At 42.0% G+C, this 19941-nt stretch overlaps 1 protein-coding gene across 1 annotated transcript in view; it reads right to left on the reverse strand.

The window, feature by feature from the left end:
* LOC124133360 (protein strawberry notch homolog 1-like) overlaps positions 1-19941 on the reverse strand; it is a 46655-nt gene that overhangs the window by 15960 nt on the left and 10754 nt on the right. Inside the window, exons 7-22 of the mRNA XM_048401161.1 lie at positions 18470-18554; positions 17470-17560; positions 16453-16614; positions 15423-15664; positions 14176-14329; positions 13269-13451; positions 12368-12465; positions 11294-11427; positions 10243-10431; positions 8384-8614; positions 7340-7476; positions 6526-6657; positions 5551-5686; positions 4390-4502; positions 3229-3300; positions 2240-2345 (exon numbers count right to left, since the gene is read on the reverse strand). Coding sequence (XP_048257118.1) covers positions 2240-2345; positions 3229-3300; positions 4390-4502; positions 5551-5686; positions 6526-6657; positions 7340-7476; positions 8384-8614; positions 10243-10431; positions 11294-11427; positions 12368-12465; positions 13269-13451; positions 14176-14329; positions 15423-15664; positions 16453-16614; positions 17470-17560; positions 18470-18554 — 2265 coding nt within the window. The remainder of the gene's footprint in view (positions 1-2239; positions 2346-3228; positions 3301-4389; positions 4503-5550; positions 5687-6525; positions 6658-7339; positions 7477-8383; positions 8615-10242; positions 10432-11293; positions 11428-12367; positions 12466-13268; positions 13452-14175; positions 14330-15422; positions 15665-16452; positions 16615-17469; positions 17561-18469; positions 18555-19941) is intronic.

Genomic DNA, 19941 nt, shown 5'->3' on the forward strand with positions numbered 1-19941 from the left:
CAGAATTGCAGCAAAAACAAAGAATTTTTATTATTTTCCTGAAATATTCCTCTGGAACTACTTATGTAGCTAGTCATAAATGATAATAGCTGCAGTTTGTAAACTAAACAAGATGATCAGCAAGGGCATTACAACTGTGAGTTGGGTGTTCATTGCAAATTGCTGCAAAATTGCTGATGCTGTATTACGTGTAACCAATAATCACTCTCGGGTAAATAGACTGTTCCAATTGAAATAGCTTCAAAAGCCAATTGATATCGGAACTATTTTTAGTTGTGATAGAAAAATAATGTAGAAACATTTATTTGTCTGTTGGTCAATGCAGCGCTCAGCAAGATTCGAGCTATATGTCAGTAGCCTGTTGATAATCATGTCTAGACAAGATAATTGCTTGATCGATATTGTGAGCAATGATCGGCACCATTGGGGTACAATGACACACAATCAAACAAGTCACCAAGCCAGGCCATCTGATCATATAGTCGTTTCTTGCTACAAGCATAGGGTGCTTCACAGGAAAATTTGTTTGCCCATCTTTTCTTGCTCTATTTTTGCAGATCCCACTTAGGACAGACCAAGTAAAGATCGTTATGCAGTCCCAGACAAATTCAGGCGATTGCACAAGATTTGCAGAAAATGGCTCTTATCGCAGAATTGCAGCAAAAACAAAGAATTTTTATTATTTTCCTGAAATATTCCTCTGGAACTACTTATGTAGCTAGTCATAAATGATAATAGCTGCAGTTTGTAAACTAAACAAGATGATCAGCAAGGGCATTACAACTGTGAGTTGGGTGTTCATTGCAAATTGCTGCAAAATTGCTGATGCTGTATTACGTGTAACCAATAATCACTCTCGGGTAAATAGACTGTTCCAATTGAAATAGCTTCAAAAGCCAATTGATATCGGAACTATTTTTAGTTGTGATAGAAAAATAATGTAGAAACATTTATTTGTCTGTTGGTCAATGCAGCGCTCAGCAAGATTCGAGCTATATGTCAGTAGCCTGTTGATAATCATGTCTAGACAAGATAATTGCTTGATCGATATTGTGAGCAATGATCGGCACCATTGGGGTACAATGACACACAATCAAACAAGTCACCAAGCCAGGCCATCTGATCATATAGTCGTTTCTTGCTACAAGCATAGGGTGCTTCACAGGAAAATTTGTTTGCCCATCTTTTCTTGCTCTATTTTTGCAGATCCCACTTAGGACAGACCAAGTAAAGATCGTTATGCAGTCCCAGACAAATTCAGGCGATTGCACAAGATTTGCAGAAAATGGCTCTTATCGCAGAATTGCAGCAAAAACAAAGAATTTTTATTATTTTCCTGAAATATTCCTCTGGAACTACTTATGTAGCTAGTCATAAATGATAATAGCTGCAGTTTGTAAACTAAACAAGATGATCAGCAAGGGCATTACAACTGTGAGTTGGGTGTTCATTGCAAATTGCTGCAAAATTGCTGATGCTGTATTACGTGTAACCAATAATCACTCTCGGGTAAATAGACTGTTCCAATTGAAATAGCTTCAAAAGCCAATTGATATCGGAACTATTTTTAGTTGTGATAGAAAAATAATGTAGAAACATTTATTTGTCTGTTGGTCAATGCAGCGCTCAGCAAGATTCGAGCTATATGTCAGTAGCCTGTTGATAATCATGTCTAGACAAGATAATTGCTTGATCGATATTGTGAGCAATGATCGGCACCATTGGGGTACAATGACACACAATCAAACAAGTCACCAAGCCAGGCCATCTGATCATATAGTCGTTTCTTGCTACAAGCATAGGGTGCTTCACAGGAAAATTTGTTTGCCCATCTTTTCTTGCTCTATTTTTGCAGATCCCACTTAGGACAGACCAAGTAAAGATCGTTATGCAGTCCCAGACAAATTCAGGCGATTGCACAAGATTTGCAGAAAATGGCTCTTATCGCAGAATTGCAGCAAAAACAAAGAATTTTTATTATTTTCCTGAAATATTCCTCTGGAACTACTTATGTAGCTAGTCATAAATGATAATAGCTGCAGTTTGTAAACTAAACAAGATGATCAGCAAGGGCATTACAACTGTGAGTTGGGTGTTCATTGCAAATTGCTGCAAAATTGCTGATGCTGTATTACGTGTAACCAATAATCACTCTCGGTGACTCCCTGAGGGAATTGGACGTCTAGGAACAAAGACAACATTGGGTGATACATTAAACATGACAGTCAGTATTGCCTACCGGGGAAGAAGTCTCCCTTGTATGTCTGTGGGGGTGGCACAAGCGGTGCGTCCACCGTCAGGTTGAGCACACACTTCATCACAGCCTCCAAAGCAGCACGACCATACTGAAACATACACATGATCCTTCAATAGCTGCACGACCATACTGAAACATACACATGATCCTTCAATAGCTGCACGACCATACTGAAACATACACATGATCCTTCAATAGCTGCACGACCATACTGAAACATACACATGATCCTTCAATAGCTGCACGACCATACTGAAACATACACATGATCCTTCAATAGCTGCACGACAGCACCTTGGTAGCTACACAACAGTACACAACAGTGCCCGAAAGATGACAAACTGGCACTGATATTCATGGTGATTATATCACGTGAGTGAGTTTGTTTTAATGAAAATTTTAACAATATTCCAGTCATATCACGGCGTGTCAGCTTAATGTGGGAGGAAAGCCTGAGGTGATGCAGGTGTCGGACGTTTACCACTTCGGTGAAACCCATGAGCACAGGTACGGTGCTGAACAAACCAAGAAACATCCGATATTCGAGCCCACAATCATAGGTTTCTGGCGTGCCTAAGGCACTAGTCCTATAGTCCTTGCAAAACTGCCCAATAGTTAGGTATCATAAGGACCAGTAGACATTAGCCCTTTTTAAGGGTTTTGCTATATGTTATCATTATAAGGACTAGTGGACTAAAACTGTTAGTTTCTAACGCTGTACGATGACATGCATCACCAAGTCGGCGAGCCTGACCACCCGAATCCGTTAGTCGCCTCTTACGATAAGCATAGTCGCCTTTTACAGCAAGCATGGGTTGCTGAAGACCTATTCTACCCCGGATCTGTCCTGCTACATGTAGTGTTGTGATACACATCGTATTGTGCATGTGGTGTACCTGTATTCCCGACAACATGTCATCAGACAAACTCCAGCCTTGTGTGTAAACCCGAGACATAAGACTAGTTCTCACCTTGTTGTCTATATTGAACCTGCTGAGATCCCTCGACTCCGTTGCACGTCGGTCACCGTGAGTTAGCGCACCCTGCAAACAGAGACATTGTCATGTGATCTCACTCAGAGGGTGTTGGCAGATTGGTCTCAAAGTTTGACTTTCTAACGAAATGACACAGACTCAAAACATGAGTCATCAGGAGATGACATGTCCCTCCTGTCTGGTGAAAGTTGGAAATGGAGTTTGGCTATATATACCCACTTCTGATTCTCTGCCATGCGATACATTCTGTTCAGTGAAGAAAATGATAATGCTGTTCAGTAATTTTTAATTATCCCAAATTATCAAAAGGCTCAAGTTCACCATGAGACTAGCAGTGAGTGAGTGAGTATGGTTTTACGCCGCTTTTAGGAATATTACAGCAATATCACGGCAGGGGACACCAGAAATGGGCTTCACACATTGTACCCATGTCGGGAATCGAACCCGGGTCTTCGGCGTGACGAGCGAACGCTTTAACCACCAGGCTACCCGACCACCCCCGAGACTATAGCAAGTTTCATCAAGTAATATTCAACACATGATGATTTTGCTATATATACCCCACTTCTGGTTCTTTGCCATGTGATACCTTCTGTTCAATGAAGAAAAAAATAATGCTGTTCAGTATTTTGCAATATCCCAAATTATCAAAAGGCAACATTTCACCACTAGATTGATCTGTATAGCAAGTTTCATTAAGAAATATTCAACGGTCTTGGAGTTCTGATCTGGAAAAGAGCACTACCCTCGTTTTCAGTAAAAGTCTACCATGTCATGAAAAAACATCAAAAATAAAAATCTTAAATCATCAAAAGGCACAAGTTCACCACAAGACTGATATGTATAGAAAGTTTTAACATATATATAGTCAATGGTTTAGGAGTTCTGCTCCGGAAACGGAAAACTGACATGCTGATTGCCCATTTGGGAAAACAGAGGATCATGAAAAGAGAATCAAACTTCTGTATAATATAATTTTTCAGGTTTTTTTTAGTTTTGACTGGGATTTGGCTCTAAGCATCATTTTCAGTCAAGATTAGTGTGATTGTATCGGCTATTATTATAATTATTTCACAGGGGACAAGCCTGAGGTACTAGCAACCTATTGCGCCACACCGTTTCCACAAGTAAACTCACCAGACTCTCCAGTCGTTTTGCTACAGTAGAAGCGAACCTTCTCTCTCCAGCGAGCTCAGAGATCATGAAGACATACTCGGGTGCTGTGACCTGGTTCGATCTGTGTGTACGACCTGGACAAGAACATATATGCATGTAGTGATTGATTGATTGAGTATGGTTTTACGCCGCTTTTAGCAATATTCCAGCAATATCACGGCGGGGGACACCAGAAATGATCTTCACACATTGTACCCATGTCGGGAATCGAACCCGGGTCTTCTGCGTGACGAGCGAACGCTTTAACCACTAGGCTACCCGACCGCCCCCATATGCATGTAGTGAGCATCTATGTGTGTATGTGTTTTGAGCTAGCAGTTCCTAATGTAAACAAAGAAAGCAAACATTGGACATGCAAATGTTATGTTCTGTGCATAACATTACCTTCATTATTGCTGTTTAACAAATCTTTCCAAGTATTTAAAGTCAGTGAGTGAATTTGGTTTAATACCACATTGAACAGTATTTCAGTCATATCGCAGCATTTCCGCACAAGAGCACAATCAAGTCACAGTATTCTGACATCCCTAAGGGCCACAACTCTGCACAGCCAATTGTGATGCCGGAGATGACTGGCCATGCCTGCCCGTCCAAGTATTTCAGTTTAGTCTGTGCATAGTCTTTGTGTGTTTCTTTGTTTACAGTCTTTGCATAGTCTTTGTGTTTCTTTGTTGTTTAACACCATTCAGCAATATTCCAGCTATGTGACTGCTGTCTGTAAATGATCAAGTCCAGAAAATCCAGTGATTGACATCATGAGCATCGATCTAGGAAATTGGAATACAATGACATGCATCAACCAAGTCGGCAAGCCTGACCACCCAACTCCTTTAGTCTCTTCTTACGACAGCATAGTCGCTTTTTATGGCAAGAATGGGTTGCTGAAGAGTGAGTGCGTGAGTGAGTATGGTTTTACGCAGCTTTTAGCAATATTACAGCAATATCACGGCGGGGGACACCAGAAATGGACTTCACACATTGTACCCATGTCAAGAATCGAACCCTGATCTTTGGCGTGATGAGCGAACGCTTTAGCCACTTGGCTAACCGACCGCCCCCTCCCCGGTTGCTGAAGACCTATTCTAGTCCGGATCTTCTTGGGTCTTGTTCATAGTCACTCACCGAACTGCTGTATAGCCCTATCAGCACTCCAGGGAAGCTCCAGCGTGATGTGCACTCTCCGCCGCTGGTTGTTGACGCGGCGATCAGCTTGTAGGGAGATACCCGAGCTGGCTGCTTCTGATATGATAGCTATAAACTGTGGACATAGAGGAAGCCAGTTGGTTTTATTTACATGTAAAAACCCGACTCAGCAATATTAAAGCTACCGTAATCGATGTAATAAGCGCCCCGCTCTAATAGGCAACCACAGGGACATTTGCTAATATATTGGCTAGTGAACGATCCAATTTTGCACCCCTTCCGATAGATCAATGTACTTAAGGCTTATTAATTTGTGTATAATACGTATGTTATATGCATCCTTAATTATGGGCAATTAAATTCTGGAAAAATATATCTGTCGTAAATAAACATTTCAGGCTGTCAGCATAAACCACGAAATTTACGATCTTTCAACAGCCTTTTTTTTATCACCAAAATAATATTCTATTAAGAGCCCCCTATTTCTAATTTTGAGAGCACCCTGGGCACTTGTTATGTCAAATACTGTATATGACAGCATCACAGCGGCCTGTAATGGATCAAGTTTGGACCAGTGATTGATAATATGAGCAATGATCTGTGCGATCAGGTTACAATGACATGAATCAAGCAAATCATCAAGAGATCAATCAACCAGCCATTGAGGACCAACCGATCCACCAATTCGCCTCTTTCGACAAGCTGGGGACTAGTAACCTGAGAATCCCCAGAGGTTAATATTTCAGTTATATCACAGCCTGTTAACTCCATGTGTCAAAAGCGGTTCAAAGCCCAAAATGTCACAGGATTACCATTTACCTCTCAGACTTCAGACTAATTGGTAAAGCCACACACTTCTAAAATCAAGCACCATTTTTTTTCATATTGCGCCTACATATTTTGGCGAGGGCATAAAAAAGTGATCGTTTTCTGTGATACACTGTCATGGCATACCTTTTCTCCGTCCATGAACCTCTGTTTTTCTGTGAGGTTGAGGACCTCCAGGGGAACATCGACCTCACTTCGAGACTCGTAACTCACGCCACCGTCATCGTTACTGACAACTCTTCCTTTCCTTCCTGTCATCTGCAGAACAATAATCAACCATTCGTGGAGATCACTCAATTTACTGACCGAACGCATGGCAATAACGATCGAGGCACTCAAACAAGTCATCAAGCCTGTGAACACCTGATCAATCAAGTCACCTAGTACACCAAACACAGGGTGCTGATATTATCATGATTATGAGCCAATTCTAACTTTGAATCCATAAGTACAATTAAAATCAGCGACTGATATTACTGACAGTTCCCGATTCATTAAGTCATCTAGCACAAAAAGCATAGTTCGTTTGTTTATTGTTTACCCCGCACTCGGCAATATTACACCTATATGACAGTGGTCCTTAAATAATCGAGGCTGGACCAGACAATCAAGTAATTGACATCATGAGCATCGATCCACGCAAATGGGATACGATGACATGCATCAAAAAACTCCGTGATCGTGACCACCTGTTCCGTAAGTCGCTTCTTACGACAAGCATAGTCACCTTTTACGGCAAGACTGAGTTGCTGAAGACCTATTCTACCCCGGATCTTCACGGGTCAGTAAGAATTGTATTGTGTATCGAATCGCTGCATGAAAAGTTAGGGTGCACCAGAGCAGTGATGTATTGTTTCCCAGACTGCCTATCCCACCCTGACATTCTCTTCCCCCCCCCCCCCCGAGCAGAGTTACTGTCCCCCAGATTCTTGAGTCTTACCTCTGCTACGCTCTCTGGTCCACCCAGCTCATCAATGAGGTAATCCAGTGTGTTCGGAGGAAGGTCATCTCCGAGCTTCTCAATCTTCACCAGCAGATCGGACTTCATTGACATTGCCTTATCCCAGCCATCCTCATCTAAATCACAACAATTTGTATCCAAATACAATCTGGTGGCAGAGTTTACAACTTTGGTCACACCAATAGTTTGGTGTAGTGCTGATTAACTCATGATGACAACTTGGGCAAATCTGGGACTTGAACTTGAGTGAGTGAGTTGGGTTTAGTGCCGCTTTTGACAGTATTCCAGTTGTATCACAGCGTGTCAGCTTAAAGTGGGAGGAAAGCCCGAAGTGATGCAGGTTTCAGACGTTTACCACTTCAGTGAAACCCACGAGGACGGGTATGGTGCTAGAAACATAATCGGGGCGAACCAGGATTCGAACCCACAATCATAGGTTTCTGGCGTGCCCAAGGGACTGGAACTTGTAACCAACAGGTACTGGCAGTATAAACAGCTAGAAAAACTAAGAATAAGACAAGGATACCCCACTCACACACAGCATACTGACTTCGAGCCAACCAGTCCTATTTTAGCCCCATAATGCTGAGTGTCATGCAGGGTAACAACAAGTAACATCTTTTTACGTCTTTTGGTATGATGCGGCAAGGGATCGAATCCCACTCCACAAAATATCATGATTGTTTACTTGTTGTTCAACCGAGAGCAACAATCCATACCATCAGGGTACGATAACACGCTGTCAACCAACTCAATCCATTAAATCGACTCTTTCAACAAGCATAGGTTGCTAGAGACCAATTCTAACTCTGAATCGCCACATGGTAAATATCATAGGATAGTCATACAGTCATCCATGCAAAACACATTTTAACATCAATAGGTGCTGCCTTTTTTATTCAGTAGATTTAAATTAAAATACTGAGTTATATTTGCTTAACTTACTCAAAAACATATTTCCAAGACTTGAGCTTTTACTGCTTATGATTACTATCGAAAAAAGCTGACTAGCTGCACACTCACTGCTAAATAAATTGCTCCGTAGACTAGTAGATCCATTCTGATTGTTGGACGACGTTCCCCAGCTGCTGTTTTTCGACAGAAGGCCTGCAGCTCCTAACATCTTGTCAAACTCTGCATCCTCGTTGCGATCCTTCTTCTTCTTCTTTTCCTTCTTCTTCTTTTTCTTCTTCTCTTTCTTCACTTTTTTACTCCCTGACTTCTTCTTCTTGGTCCCCCGTTTCAACCATGGGTCTGTGGACAAGAGACAAAGCATTGCGTGAACCACTGATTGTAGCTCGACCATAGTTGCAACTTTCTCAAATTACAATTACCGTATTTTCTTGAGTATAGTGCGCACCCAAGTATAATGAGCACCCCCTCAGCGGATTCAGTATTTTGACAAAAAAAGAAAATTGAATATTATGCGCAGAAAATATTACACCACAGTAAACGAACAGGTGATGAGAAACTTGGTCAGTACAAATTTGAAATTTGAGATAAATAAATCACCAGACATGTTGATTTACCGCTTAAATTGTAATTTTGGTTCTGCTAGGCATTATTTTAAATCCAGGGATTAAGATTACCTTGTGTATTTTCTCGTAAACTAAGTCGGAAACAGCAATCAGCTGTACACACGTTTTCTTGGAATGTACCGGTGATTCGGTCAAGACACACCCAAAGACATAACTTTACAGGATTTTAATGCAAGGATGGGGAAAAATTGTATCTGAAACTATTTGGTTATCGGGAATACTATATTCCAATATCTTGTTATTTTAGTCATGTTAGTTGCAGCTTTTACTAAGCATATTTAAAATAATTATAACCCGATCGAAGCAGCTGATCGCAATTTACGGTTTTTATTTTTCACATGGAACCAGTTGGACCAGTCACCGTCAAAGCTTCTGCGCACATGATCGCGAGAACTACCCAGAATCGTCAAACTATAACAAATATGAATTGTAACGAGTCAAGTATGGCATTTATGATATATGTATCCATTCTCTGTCAACTAAAGTTTGTTTCAAGGCGTCAATAGCAGTAATCTGACCGTGGTTGCTGTTAACAACGGTGAGTTGTGCTATTTTCCGGTCGCTTCACACACGATTTCGCCGAAACTAATCAAAACAATATTAAAAGGAATTTTTAATACAATTTATGAAAAAAGATACAAACATAAGTCCAGATATACATAGAACACTTTTTATGGCCAGACTGTGTAATTACATGATTAATTAATTTGCGTACTTCGGTATGGATTTGTTGACATGGTATTTCCGGTGTTACATGCTCACGGTAATGTCTTTCCATGGGGGGAAAAAACATCAAAACTCATTATGGTGTGATCAAAACTCATTATTGCGTGTATAATGCGCACCCCCTTCTACACAGCTGTGTGTTTTTGGAAAAAAAGTGTGCAGTATACTCAAGAAAGTACGGTAGTAATTTGTTACAATCTTCTGGTCAGGACACCAAAACTCGACCATATGAACCGTCTACAGTACAATACAGCCAACTTCATTGTGGTAGCGCATAACAAATCCAATAAAGTGAGAGTTTGGTTTTACACCCTTTTAGCAATATTCCAGCAATATCACAGCGGGGAACACCAGAAATGAGCTTCACACATTGTACCCATGTTGGGAATCGAACCCCGGTCTTTGTCTTGACTAGTCTACCCGACGGCCCCCATAGTAATAAGGAGGTGAAGGCTCTAATGCTTAGTCTTACATTATTGCACTGAATACAATGTTAAAATACCTAAGAATTTAGGAAAATAAGAGAAAAAAAATCCCAATTTTAATAAAACAAAGCTTTTTTCTCAGTTGAAAAGGGCACTTGGTCTAGAATACACTATCAAGCGCTGTAAAACCTACCATCATCACTGTCAGACCCACTCCCGAAGGGGTTGATATTGTCATCTCCACTCTCGGAGTCCGAGTCAGAGAAACTGCTGAGGCTGAGGTCAAAGTCACTCTGCTCCTTGCCAGAGTCATCCGAGTCACTTGAGCTATCCACATCACTGTCATTGCGGGGCTTCTTGGCATTGTTGTTGTTCACCGTATCTGTCAACATACAACATTTACACAGTAAACAGAGGAGTTGCAATAAGAATGAAGTGTCCAGTCGAACTCTACACTTGAACTGACAATTCTTTTTTTATATTGTTTGTTTGTTGTTTAATGCTGCACTCAGCAGTATCAATATTCCAGCTATATGACGGCGGTCTTTAAGTAATTGAGTCTGGATCAGACAATCCAGTGATTGACAACATGAGCATCGATCCACGCAATTGGGATCGAAGACGTGCATCAACCAAGTCAGCGAGCCTGAATTCAAATGATAGGGATATTGAGGTATTTCATACAGATGAAATGAAGATCCATGGCAATATAGAATACTATTCAACTGACAACATATCTAGGCAATCAGCCACACACAGATCCCACCTTGGTACTTCCAAGCCCCATCAAAAGTTGGGTAGTATATTCAAAACAAATCCTTAAGAATGTTCACACCCGAACTTCACGAATGTGGAGTGAGTGAGTGAGTGAGTATGGTTTAACGCCGCTTTTAGCAATATTCCAGCAATATCATGGCGGGGGACACCAGAAATGGCTTCACACATTGTACCCATGTCGGGAATCGAACCCGGGTCTTCGGCGTGACGAGCAATGGCTTTAACCACTAGGCTACCCGACAGCCCCTTACGAATGTGGAACAAAATCAAATTTCAGGTTCTTACATACTTTCCCTCAAGTCTGTAAGCAGATTCAGGATAAAAAGAACCCTCCAGGAAAAAGGCCAAACAGATATTCTAATCCCACATGGTATTCTTATAATGGCTGAATAAATATAAATTGATTGCAAGGCAATATTTTCAAGCATAACTCATTATTCTTAAACTATGAAAATAAGATATCCCACCCTTCTTTCTCTTGTTGTTGTTGAAGAATCCATTGGTTCTGTTGTTGGAATGTCCCCCGAGGTTGAACATGTCAAAGGTCTTCCTTCGGTCTGAGCAAGGGAAGTGTTTCTCCACCAGTGTCTGGATCACACCTCTACAAACAAACCATGGGAATATCATCATATACTTGACAAAACAACATGGGATATCATCATATACTTGACAAAATATGGGCATATAACGTCATATACTTGACAAAACATGGGCATATAACGTCATATACTTGACAAAACATGGGCATATAACGTCATATACTTGACAAAACATGGGCATATAACGTCATTTACTTGACAAAATATGGGCATATAACGTCATATACTTGACAAAAAAAGGGCATATAACATCATATACTTGACAAAACAACATGGGATATCATCATATACTTGACAAAACATGGGCATATAACGCCATATACTTGACAAAACATGAGCATATAACGTCATATACTTGACAAAATATGGGCATATAACGTCATAAACTTGACAAAACATGGGCATGTGATGTCATATACTTGACAAAACATGGGCATATGATGTCATATACTTGACAAAACATGGGCATATGATGTCATATTCTTGACAAAACATGGGCATATGGTGTCATATACTTGACAAAATATGGGCATATAACATCATACACCTGACAAAACTGAGCAATTTTCTGTCTGAAACTACATCTAGAGTAGAAAACACCAAACAACCCATTCTAAATATCTGCAAACAAAGCTCCAAGATATTGTGATGGTTTTTTTGTTTGTTTGTTTGTTTGTTTGTTGCCGCACACAGCAATATTCCAGCTATATGACGGCGGTCTGTAAATAATTGCGTCTAATCAGACAATCCAGTGATTGACATCATGAGCATCGGTCCACGCAATTGGGATACTATGACATGCATCAACCAAGTCAGCGAGCCTGACCACCTGATCCCGTTAGTTGCCTCTTACGACAAGCATAGTCGCCTTTTACAGCAAGCATGGGTTGCTGAAGACCTATTCTACCCCGGATGTTCACAGGTCTTGTGAGGCAGACTTACTTGGCTGTGGAGACAAAGTCATTGAGTTCACCTCCCATCTCCTCCAACTGCTCCAGGGTCCGTGCCTCCCCTGTAGACTGCAGACCTATCACAACACACTAAAACAAGGACATCGCAGAGTCAGCAGAGTTTGCTTGTCGAGGACAGTGAGACAGATTCTCCGTTATCTATCAGCAAACACACTGCCATGTACATGTGGTGTAAGTCGGTGTTTGAAATTCCTGGATTTTCCTTTTTTGTATAAGGAATAAAAGACTCTGCTTAATCAAGACCTAAAAAAATGGACATAAAATTATCATGTTTTTCAAGAGAGTCACAATTCAATCACAGAATCCTGAGTGAGTATGTTAGGACATTCATAAGAAGTGCACAAAATGTCTACAGAAAGTGCAGGATCCGAGAAGCTTTCCCAATCAAAAGATGAGTTAAGTAATAAAAGTTAATTTGAAAATAGGGCTTCATAAAACTTAGTAGTCTCGCTATTGTTTTTTGAAAGCAGCCAACTAAGAGCACAGGCCTCTCGCCTTGCCCCCTTCGACTAAAGGCCTCTCGCCTTGCCCCCTTCGACTACAGGCCACTCACCTTGTCCCCTTCGACTACAGGCCTCTCGCCTTGCCCCCTTCGACTAAAGGCCTCTCGCCTTGCCCCCTTCGACTACAGGCCTCTCGCCTTGCCCCCTTCGACTACAGGCCTCTCGCCTTGCCCCCTTCGACTACAGGCCACTCACCTTGCCCCCTTCGACTACAGGCTTCTCACCTTGCCCCCTTCGACCACCGGCCTCTCACCTTGCCCCCTTCGACTACAGGCCACTCACCTTGCCCCCTTCGACTACAGGCTTCTCACCTTGCCCCCTTCGACTACAGGCCTCTCACCTTGCCCCCTTCAACTAAAGGCCACTCACCTTGCCCCCTTTGACAGCATCTCTAGCGAGCTGCACACAATGTGCACACTTGGAGGAGATACACAGGTACTTGAAGAAGCGCTGGTGAGCCGACCAGAACTGGCCCCACATGCTCTTCCTCATCCTCTGCTCTGCATCAATCAAGTCTGCAGCCTGCTGGAACTTCTCACGGGCATCTACCCACTGCAACACAGAATTCACGACTCTCTCATACACATAGTGGCATCCCAAACTGTCTCCAAATGGAGTCATTGGTAAGATGACTATTTATATTTTTAATTAATCAATTAATTATGAGTTGAGGTTAATAGTGACGAACAGTATTTGAGTAATATCACAGCATGTCATCTAATGTGTGAGCAAAGACCAAGGGACACAATCCTATAGGCTCAGGGACACCAATCCTAGGTCACATAACACTACAGTGAGTGAGTGAGTGAGTGAGTGAGTGAGTGAGTGAGTGAGTGAGTGAGTGAGTGAGTGAGTGAGTGAGTGAGTGAGTGAGTGAGAGAGAGAGAGAGAGAGTGAGTGAGTGAGTGAGTGAGTGAGTGAGTGAGTGAGTGAGTGAGTGAGTGAGTGAGTGAGAGAGAGTGATTTTATGCCGCTTTTAGCAATATTCCAGCAATATCATGGCGGGGGACACCAGAAATGGGCTTCACACATTGTACCCATGCCGGGAATCGAACCAGGGTGCTCCAGAGTGACAAGCTAACGCTGTAACCACCGCTACCCGACCACCCCCATAATACTACAGAAAAAGATATGTTTTAGACCTGACAACACGCATGTCCGAGATTTATGGACTAAACTTTGTACATGCTGATATTCGGCCTGTGTTCAGCCTGTACCGAAGACTAAAGTGTACAAATGATGTAGCAAACCATATGTTTATTGATTCATAGTTTACCAGCTTGACAGACTTGTTGTAGATTTCCACAAAGTTGTCAGCTAGTGGAATCTCCTCAATCTTGAAGGAAACACCTTTGAAGCTGAGCTGCCTTGCTATATACATCCCACGTAGCTTCATATCCATGGCAACCAGTTCCATAGCACCAACACCTCTGTAACACAAAAAGGCTTGTGATATGAACATAGTCGTGCTGTTCCAAATAATACATTTCACTGTTGACTGATTGGTTCAGTTTGATTTTTTTTTTAATCACAAAAGTTTGGGATATGTAAATTGAGATTAAATGACCATCGATTGCTTTCATAAACCCTTGTACAATGTTATACTTACATATAAGATAGCTATGACATTTCTGGCCATTCGAAACAAGCGCTCACAACTTGATGACGTTGTAAATGGGACGTTATTTTTTTAGGGAAGTGTCTATTGAGGTGTTCCCCACAGATGTCGCTGGACAATGCAGAAGAACGCAATGGTCGACAACCACACCCAAAAGTGGGAGAGATATGACAACTGATATTTGAAGAAAAGGTGTAGATAATTGACATGAAAATTGTGAGAATACCAAACCCCCTGTACATTAGTTGCAGAGGTCAGATTGTATTCGGGGAGTCATCATTATTTAAATACGGGTTAATGTTTTTAAAGCTTGTACAATTTACTGACATCCTTATAAAGGCTGTACAAAAAGTTAATATCTCATACACAAAATATACAATTCGTGGTCGTCTATCGTACAATAAAACACTGCAGAGAGAATAAACATTCATAGATGCCCCCCTCATGGTTTATTCTCCATACAGTGTTTTATTGTACAATAAACTCACACTCGTCATTTATTTCTTATCTATCATCAGTACATTTTAAATCTAACTCACTAACCTCCGTTCAACTGCCTGGATGAAGTCGGTGAACTCCTTGAAAGGCGTGTAGCGACGTGCATGCACGTGTGTGTGTGTCTGTGAGGCTGCTTGTACTAGTCCGGACTGATGCCGATTTATAGTGCTAGCCCACTGGGATACCATACCGCAGTTTAACATGAATACCCCACTCAGACACAGTATACTGACTCCGAGCCGACCAGTCCTTGTTTTAGCCCCGTAATGCCGAGCACCAGACAGGGTAACAACAAGTACCTTCTTTTAACATCTTTTGGTATGACGCGGCTGGGGATCGAACCCCGGACCTTCCGCTCTCCGGGCGGACGCTCTACCACTAGACCAAGGAGGCGGTCAATCACTCACCTCCGTTCAACTGCCTGGATGAAGTCGGTGAACTCCTTGAAAGGCGTGCCTGGTCCCCACAAGCCCAGCCTGGTCATGTAGGCCATGTTCTTGGGTTCAGAAGCTCCTGTGGCACTGGCGTAGATGACGCGAGCCATGGGCAATCTGTTCTGTAGCTCCAGCACAGTCTGGCCTGTCTTCGTGGGCTTGCTTGACCCCACCGGGCACAGATTCTTTGCTCGATGACACTCATCAAATACAATCTTTATAGTTAAGGACAAAATCACACACATACTAACAGACATTCCTGACATTGATAAGGGAGATTCATGATCCATAGGGAGAGGGACAGATTTATTGGAGGAGGTGCAGATCTATTGGAGGAGGTGCAGATCTATTGGAGGAGGGGCAAATCTATTGGAGGAGGGGCAGACCTAGAGGGGGTCTATTGGAGGAGGGCAGATCTACTGGAGGAGGGCAGATCTAGTGGAGGAGGGCAGATCTAGTGGAGGAGGGCAGATCTAGTGGAGGAGGGCAGATCTAGAGTGGGCGGAGCAGATCTAGAGGGGAAGGGGCAGATCTAGAGGGAGAGGGGCAGATCTATTGGAGGAGGGGTAGATCTGTTGGAGGAGGTGAAGATCTATTGGAGGAGGGGCAGCTCTATTGGAGGAGGGGCAGCTCTATTGGAGGAGGGGCAGCTCTACTGGAGGAGGGGCAGATCTACTGGAGGAGGACAGATCTATAGGAGGAGGGGCAGATCTAGAGTGGACGGGGCAGATCTAGAGGGGAAGGGGCAGATCTAGAGGGGAAGGGCAGATCTAGAGGGAGAGGGGCAGATCTAGATTCGGAAGGGCAGTCAACTGAACATTTATCAGTTATGGATGTGACAATATCAAGGTCAATGTTTAGTTCAAATTACAATGTTTTGGGACAGTATTCCTGATACACTTCACTAATCAGATTTGGTATAAACTATTGTAATGATTCCACCAAAATGGCAATGGTAGGCATTAACATAGGAATCCCCACAAAGGAACTAAAACAAGGATACAAGTCCATCAAAATCTTTGCCACACCACTTGAGGAGCTGCTTCAAGCGTGTGCGGTACTTGCTGCTGGACTGACTCTCGCCTATCAGTGACGAGTATGTGGAGAATATCACACCCTTCTTCACACTCCCGTTCTCTTTGGAAGTTATCTTGGCATATTTGAACTGAAAATAGATAAATTATTGGATTGCAGTTTAAAACATTGTGACGTTACCTAAATAACTAGTGCCTCGAATTGCGACTATGTTAAACAGTTGGTTTGTTTGCTGTTTAATGCCACACTCACAAATATCACAGCTATATCACGGCGGTCTGACCAGACAATCCAGTGATTGACATCATGAGCATCGATCTACACAAATGGGATACGATGACTTGTATCAACCAAGTGAGCGAGCCTGACAACCTGATCCCGTTAGTCTCCTCTTACTGAGTGGAGTAGATTTTACATGTTTACCATTTTAGTGAAATCCACGAGCACAGCGAACCAGGAATTGGAACCCATGATCATGTTTCTGGTGTGTCAACTGTGACAACAAACATGGGGTCCTGGGGACCTGTTCTGCCCAAGGATACCCCAAAATAGATGTGAGGTGAGGTGAAATGGGGTTTAACGTCACGTCCAAGATTATTGCACTTATATAGCGAAGTTAATGCACGTGTATGTGTGTGTGTGGCTGCTTGGACTGATGCCGAGTTATAGTGCTAGCTCACTGAGATACCATGCCGCAGTTTAACATGAATACCCCACTCAGACGCAGTATACTGACTTGTCCTTGTTTTAGCCCCGTAATGCCGAGCGCCAGACAGGGTAACAACAAGTACCATCTTTTAACGTCTTTTGGTATGACGCGGCTGGGGATCGAACCCCGGACATTCATCTCTCCAGGGGGACGCTCTGCCATTAGACCAAGGAGGCGGTCTCCAAAATAGAGGAAGCTCACTTGTATTCCATGCACCTATCCACCCCCTCTCAACTCATGGAGTGACAAGGAAGCCTGCTATCTGGAGTGACTTACCTTATTCAGTGGGTGGACGTCAATTTTCCCAGCTCCTATATCCCTCAGATCTCTTTCAGCATCAACTTTCAGATCATTGGAGACACTCAACCTAAAACCATGTGATTAATTACTGACACAAGAAAACGTGTCAGTTAATCTTAAATCTTTAAAACTGTTTGACAGCATTCAAGTGAGTGAGTGAGTGAGTATGGTTTTACGCCGCTTTTAGCAATATTCCAGCAATATCACGGCCGGGGACAACAGAAATGGGCTTCACACATTGTGCCCATGTCGGGAATCGAACCCGGGTCTTCGGCGTGACGAGTGAACGCTTTAACCACTAGGCTACCCGACCGCCCCAGTTGGTAAGTAGATAAGAACACATACAACTTTATGCACAAAGTGATCTTGGCGCTAAGATGATCGTAACTCCCATTCTTTAACATAGGCTTACAAAAGTCGTACAGCTAAGATCGCTTTGTGCAAGTGGGCACAGATGTTAATATTATGTTTATTATTATTAAAGTCGTAGGTTTTGTTATTTGGTGGTTTAACAATGTAAGAATATAAACAAGGGTGTTAAGTAGTAACTCATGTTTCCTTAAATACTATTTACAGTGATGAGACTGAAACAAAGCATATCCTTCAGATAGACATGATAGATGTAGCTTTGTCATACAACATATCATTCAGATAGATGTAGCCTTGTCATACAACATAGCTTCAGATAGATGTGGCCTTGTCATACACCATATCCTTCAGATAGATGTGGCCTTGTCATACAACACATCCTTCAGATTGATGTAGCCTTGTCATACAACATAGCTTCAGATATATGTGTCCTTGTCATACACCATATCCTTCAGATAGATGTAGCCTTGCCATACAACATATCCTTCAGATAGATGTAGCCTTGCCATACAACATATCCTTCAGATAGATGTAGCCTTGTCATACAACATATCCTTCAGATTGATGCAGCTGTGTCATACAATTTCAAATTTGCATATTTCCTCACCATAGTGCTCTCTTCCTCCCCTGAAGATAGTTCTCATAGATGATACCAGCAATTGTCCTGCCTTTGCCGACACCAGCACCGTCACCTGCAACAGTTGAGGCAAGTAAGCAACCCCCACATACTGATGAACATACTAGTACTTAATTACAGGCAGTGTTTAATAAACAACATAGTGAACTTAGTGACTTTAGCCACTTGTGGACGCCTGAGTCAAATACAATCTTGTTGGTCTAGTAAGCTCAGCTACTATAGTTTCACCAGTATTGAGAATGACAACATAGTAAATTTTAGAATTAATAAGTCATAGACGAAGAGATAAGTTTGTCCAACAGACACTGTTTACCTGAAGCTACTAAAGAGAAACTGTTCTGTAGTTTGTGAGGCCATGTCTTGTAATACTTCATGCTTCATTTGGCAAGGCATACTGCCTATCAAGGAAGTTAGAAAACCATGAGTCATACTGTCCCAATACCTCACCACCCCTGCTTTCATGTCTCATATATTTTTAGATTTTTTTGACTGATATGGTCCTTCATAATTCCCCAATTGGGTTCAGGTTTCTTGTTAAGCCATTCCTGAGAATGCTTCGCTCTATGTTTTGAATCTTTGGCTTGCTGGAATACCCACCCGTTATGACACTAAACTTGTGTTGTTGGAAGAAGATGTCCCTGTAGAATGTCAGTTACCTTCAAATACACATAATGGTGTGGGACTGAACACAGACACCCCACCCCACACATGAAATTTAGGACTGTACTATGCAGAGCTCCAGATAAGCTGCGTATCTGCGTAAAATACACATCAGAAATGCAGAAATACGCAGTGAAATAAAATCCAAGCGTATCAAATACGCAACGAACATTACAGATACACTACAAAAATATAACTTGTGCGTATCATCAAAATATTGTGAAATAACCCTGCGTATTCGATTAGCAAATCAGCAACTTATTTTGAAATTATAAACGGGCATTCCGTCAACCTTGCCAAACTCCTAGATGACAGTTACATCATGATCATTTGCCATCACACCTTCTTGAGGAAGTATTGTGGTATTTTTGAGTCCTACAAAGCTCTCAAACCCACACGACACCAGTTTGCAGGGACTAGATGATTAGTGTTTTTAAATATTTAACTTAAATACCCAGATGTGTAAAAACTAGTGGGTAATAGAAATTTAAATACTCAGATAGAATTACTGATACCCAATGATTTTAAAATGCATGGGTAAAATACCCACAACACCAAAAGCTTATCTGGAGCTCTGACTATGGGTGCTGGTAAATAGGTTTGTCTGTACCTTTGGTCCACATATTTATGCAGTTTGGAAGTAGCCACATTGAACTTTCGTCTGAGAAGATAACATTGTCCTAATTGATAGTTCTATGCTCCAAACATTAGTTTAAACGTCTTCTTGCTGTTCAGGTATAGGGAGTGGTGATGGAATTCCTCAGTGATTTCTGCAAATCCAT

The sequence above is a fragment of the Haliotis rufescens genome, unplaced genomic scaffold (assembly GCF_023055435.1).
Source record: "Haliotis rufescens isolate VD_foot unplaced genomic scaffold, xgHalRufe1.0.p SCAF_21, whole genome shotgun sequence".
Lineage (NCBI taxonomy): Eukaryota > Metazoa > Mollusca > Gastropoda > Lepetellida > Haliotidae > Haliotis > Haliotis rufescens.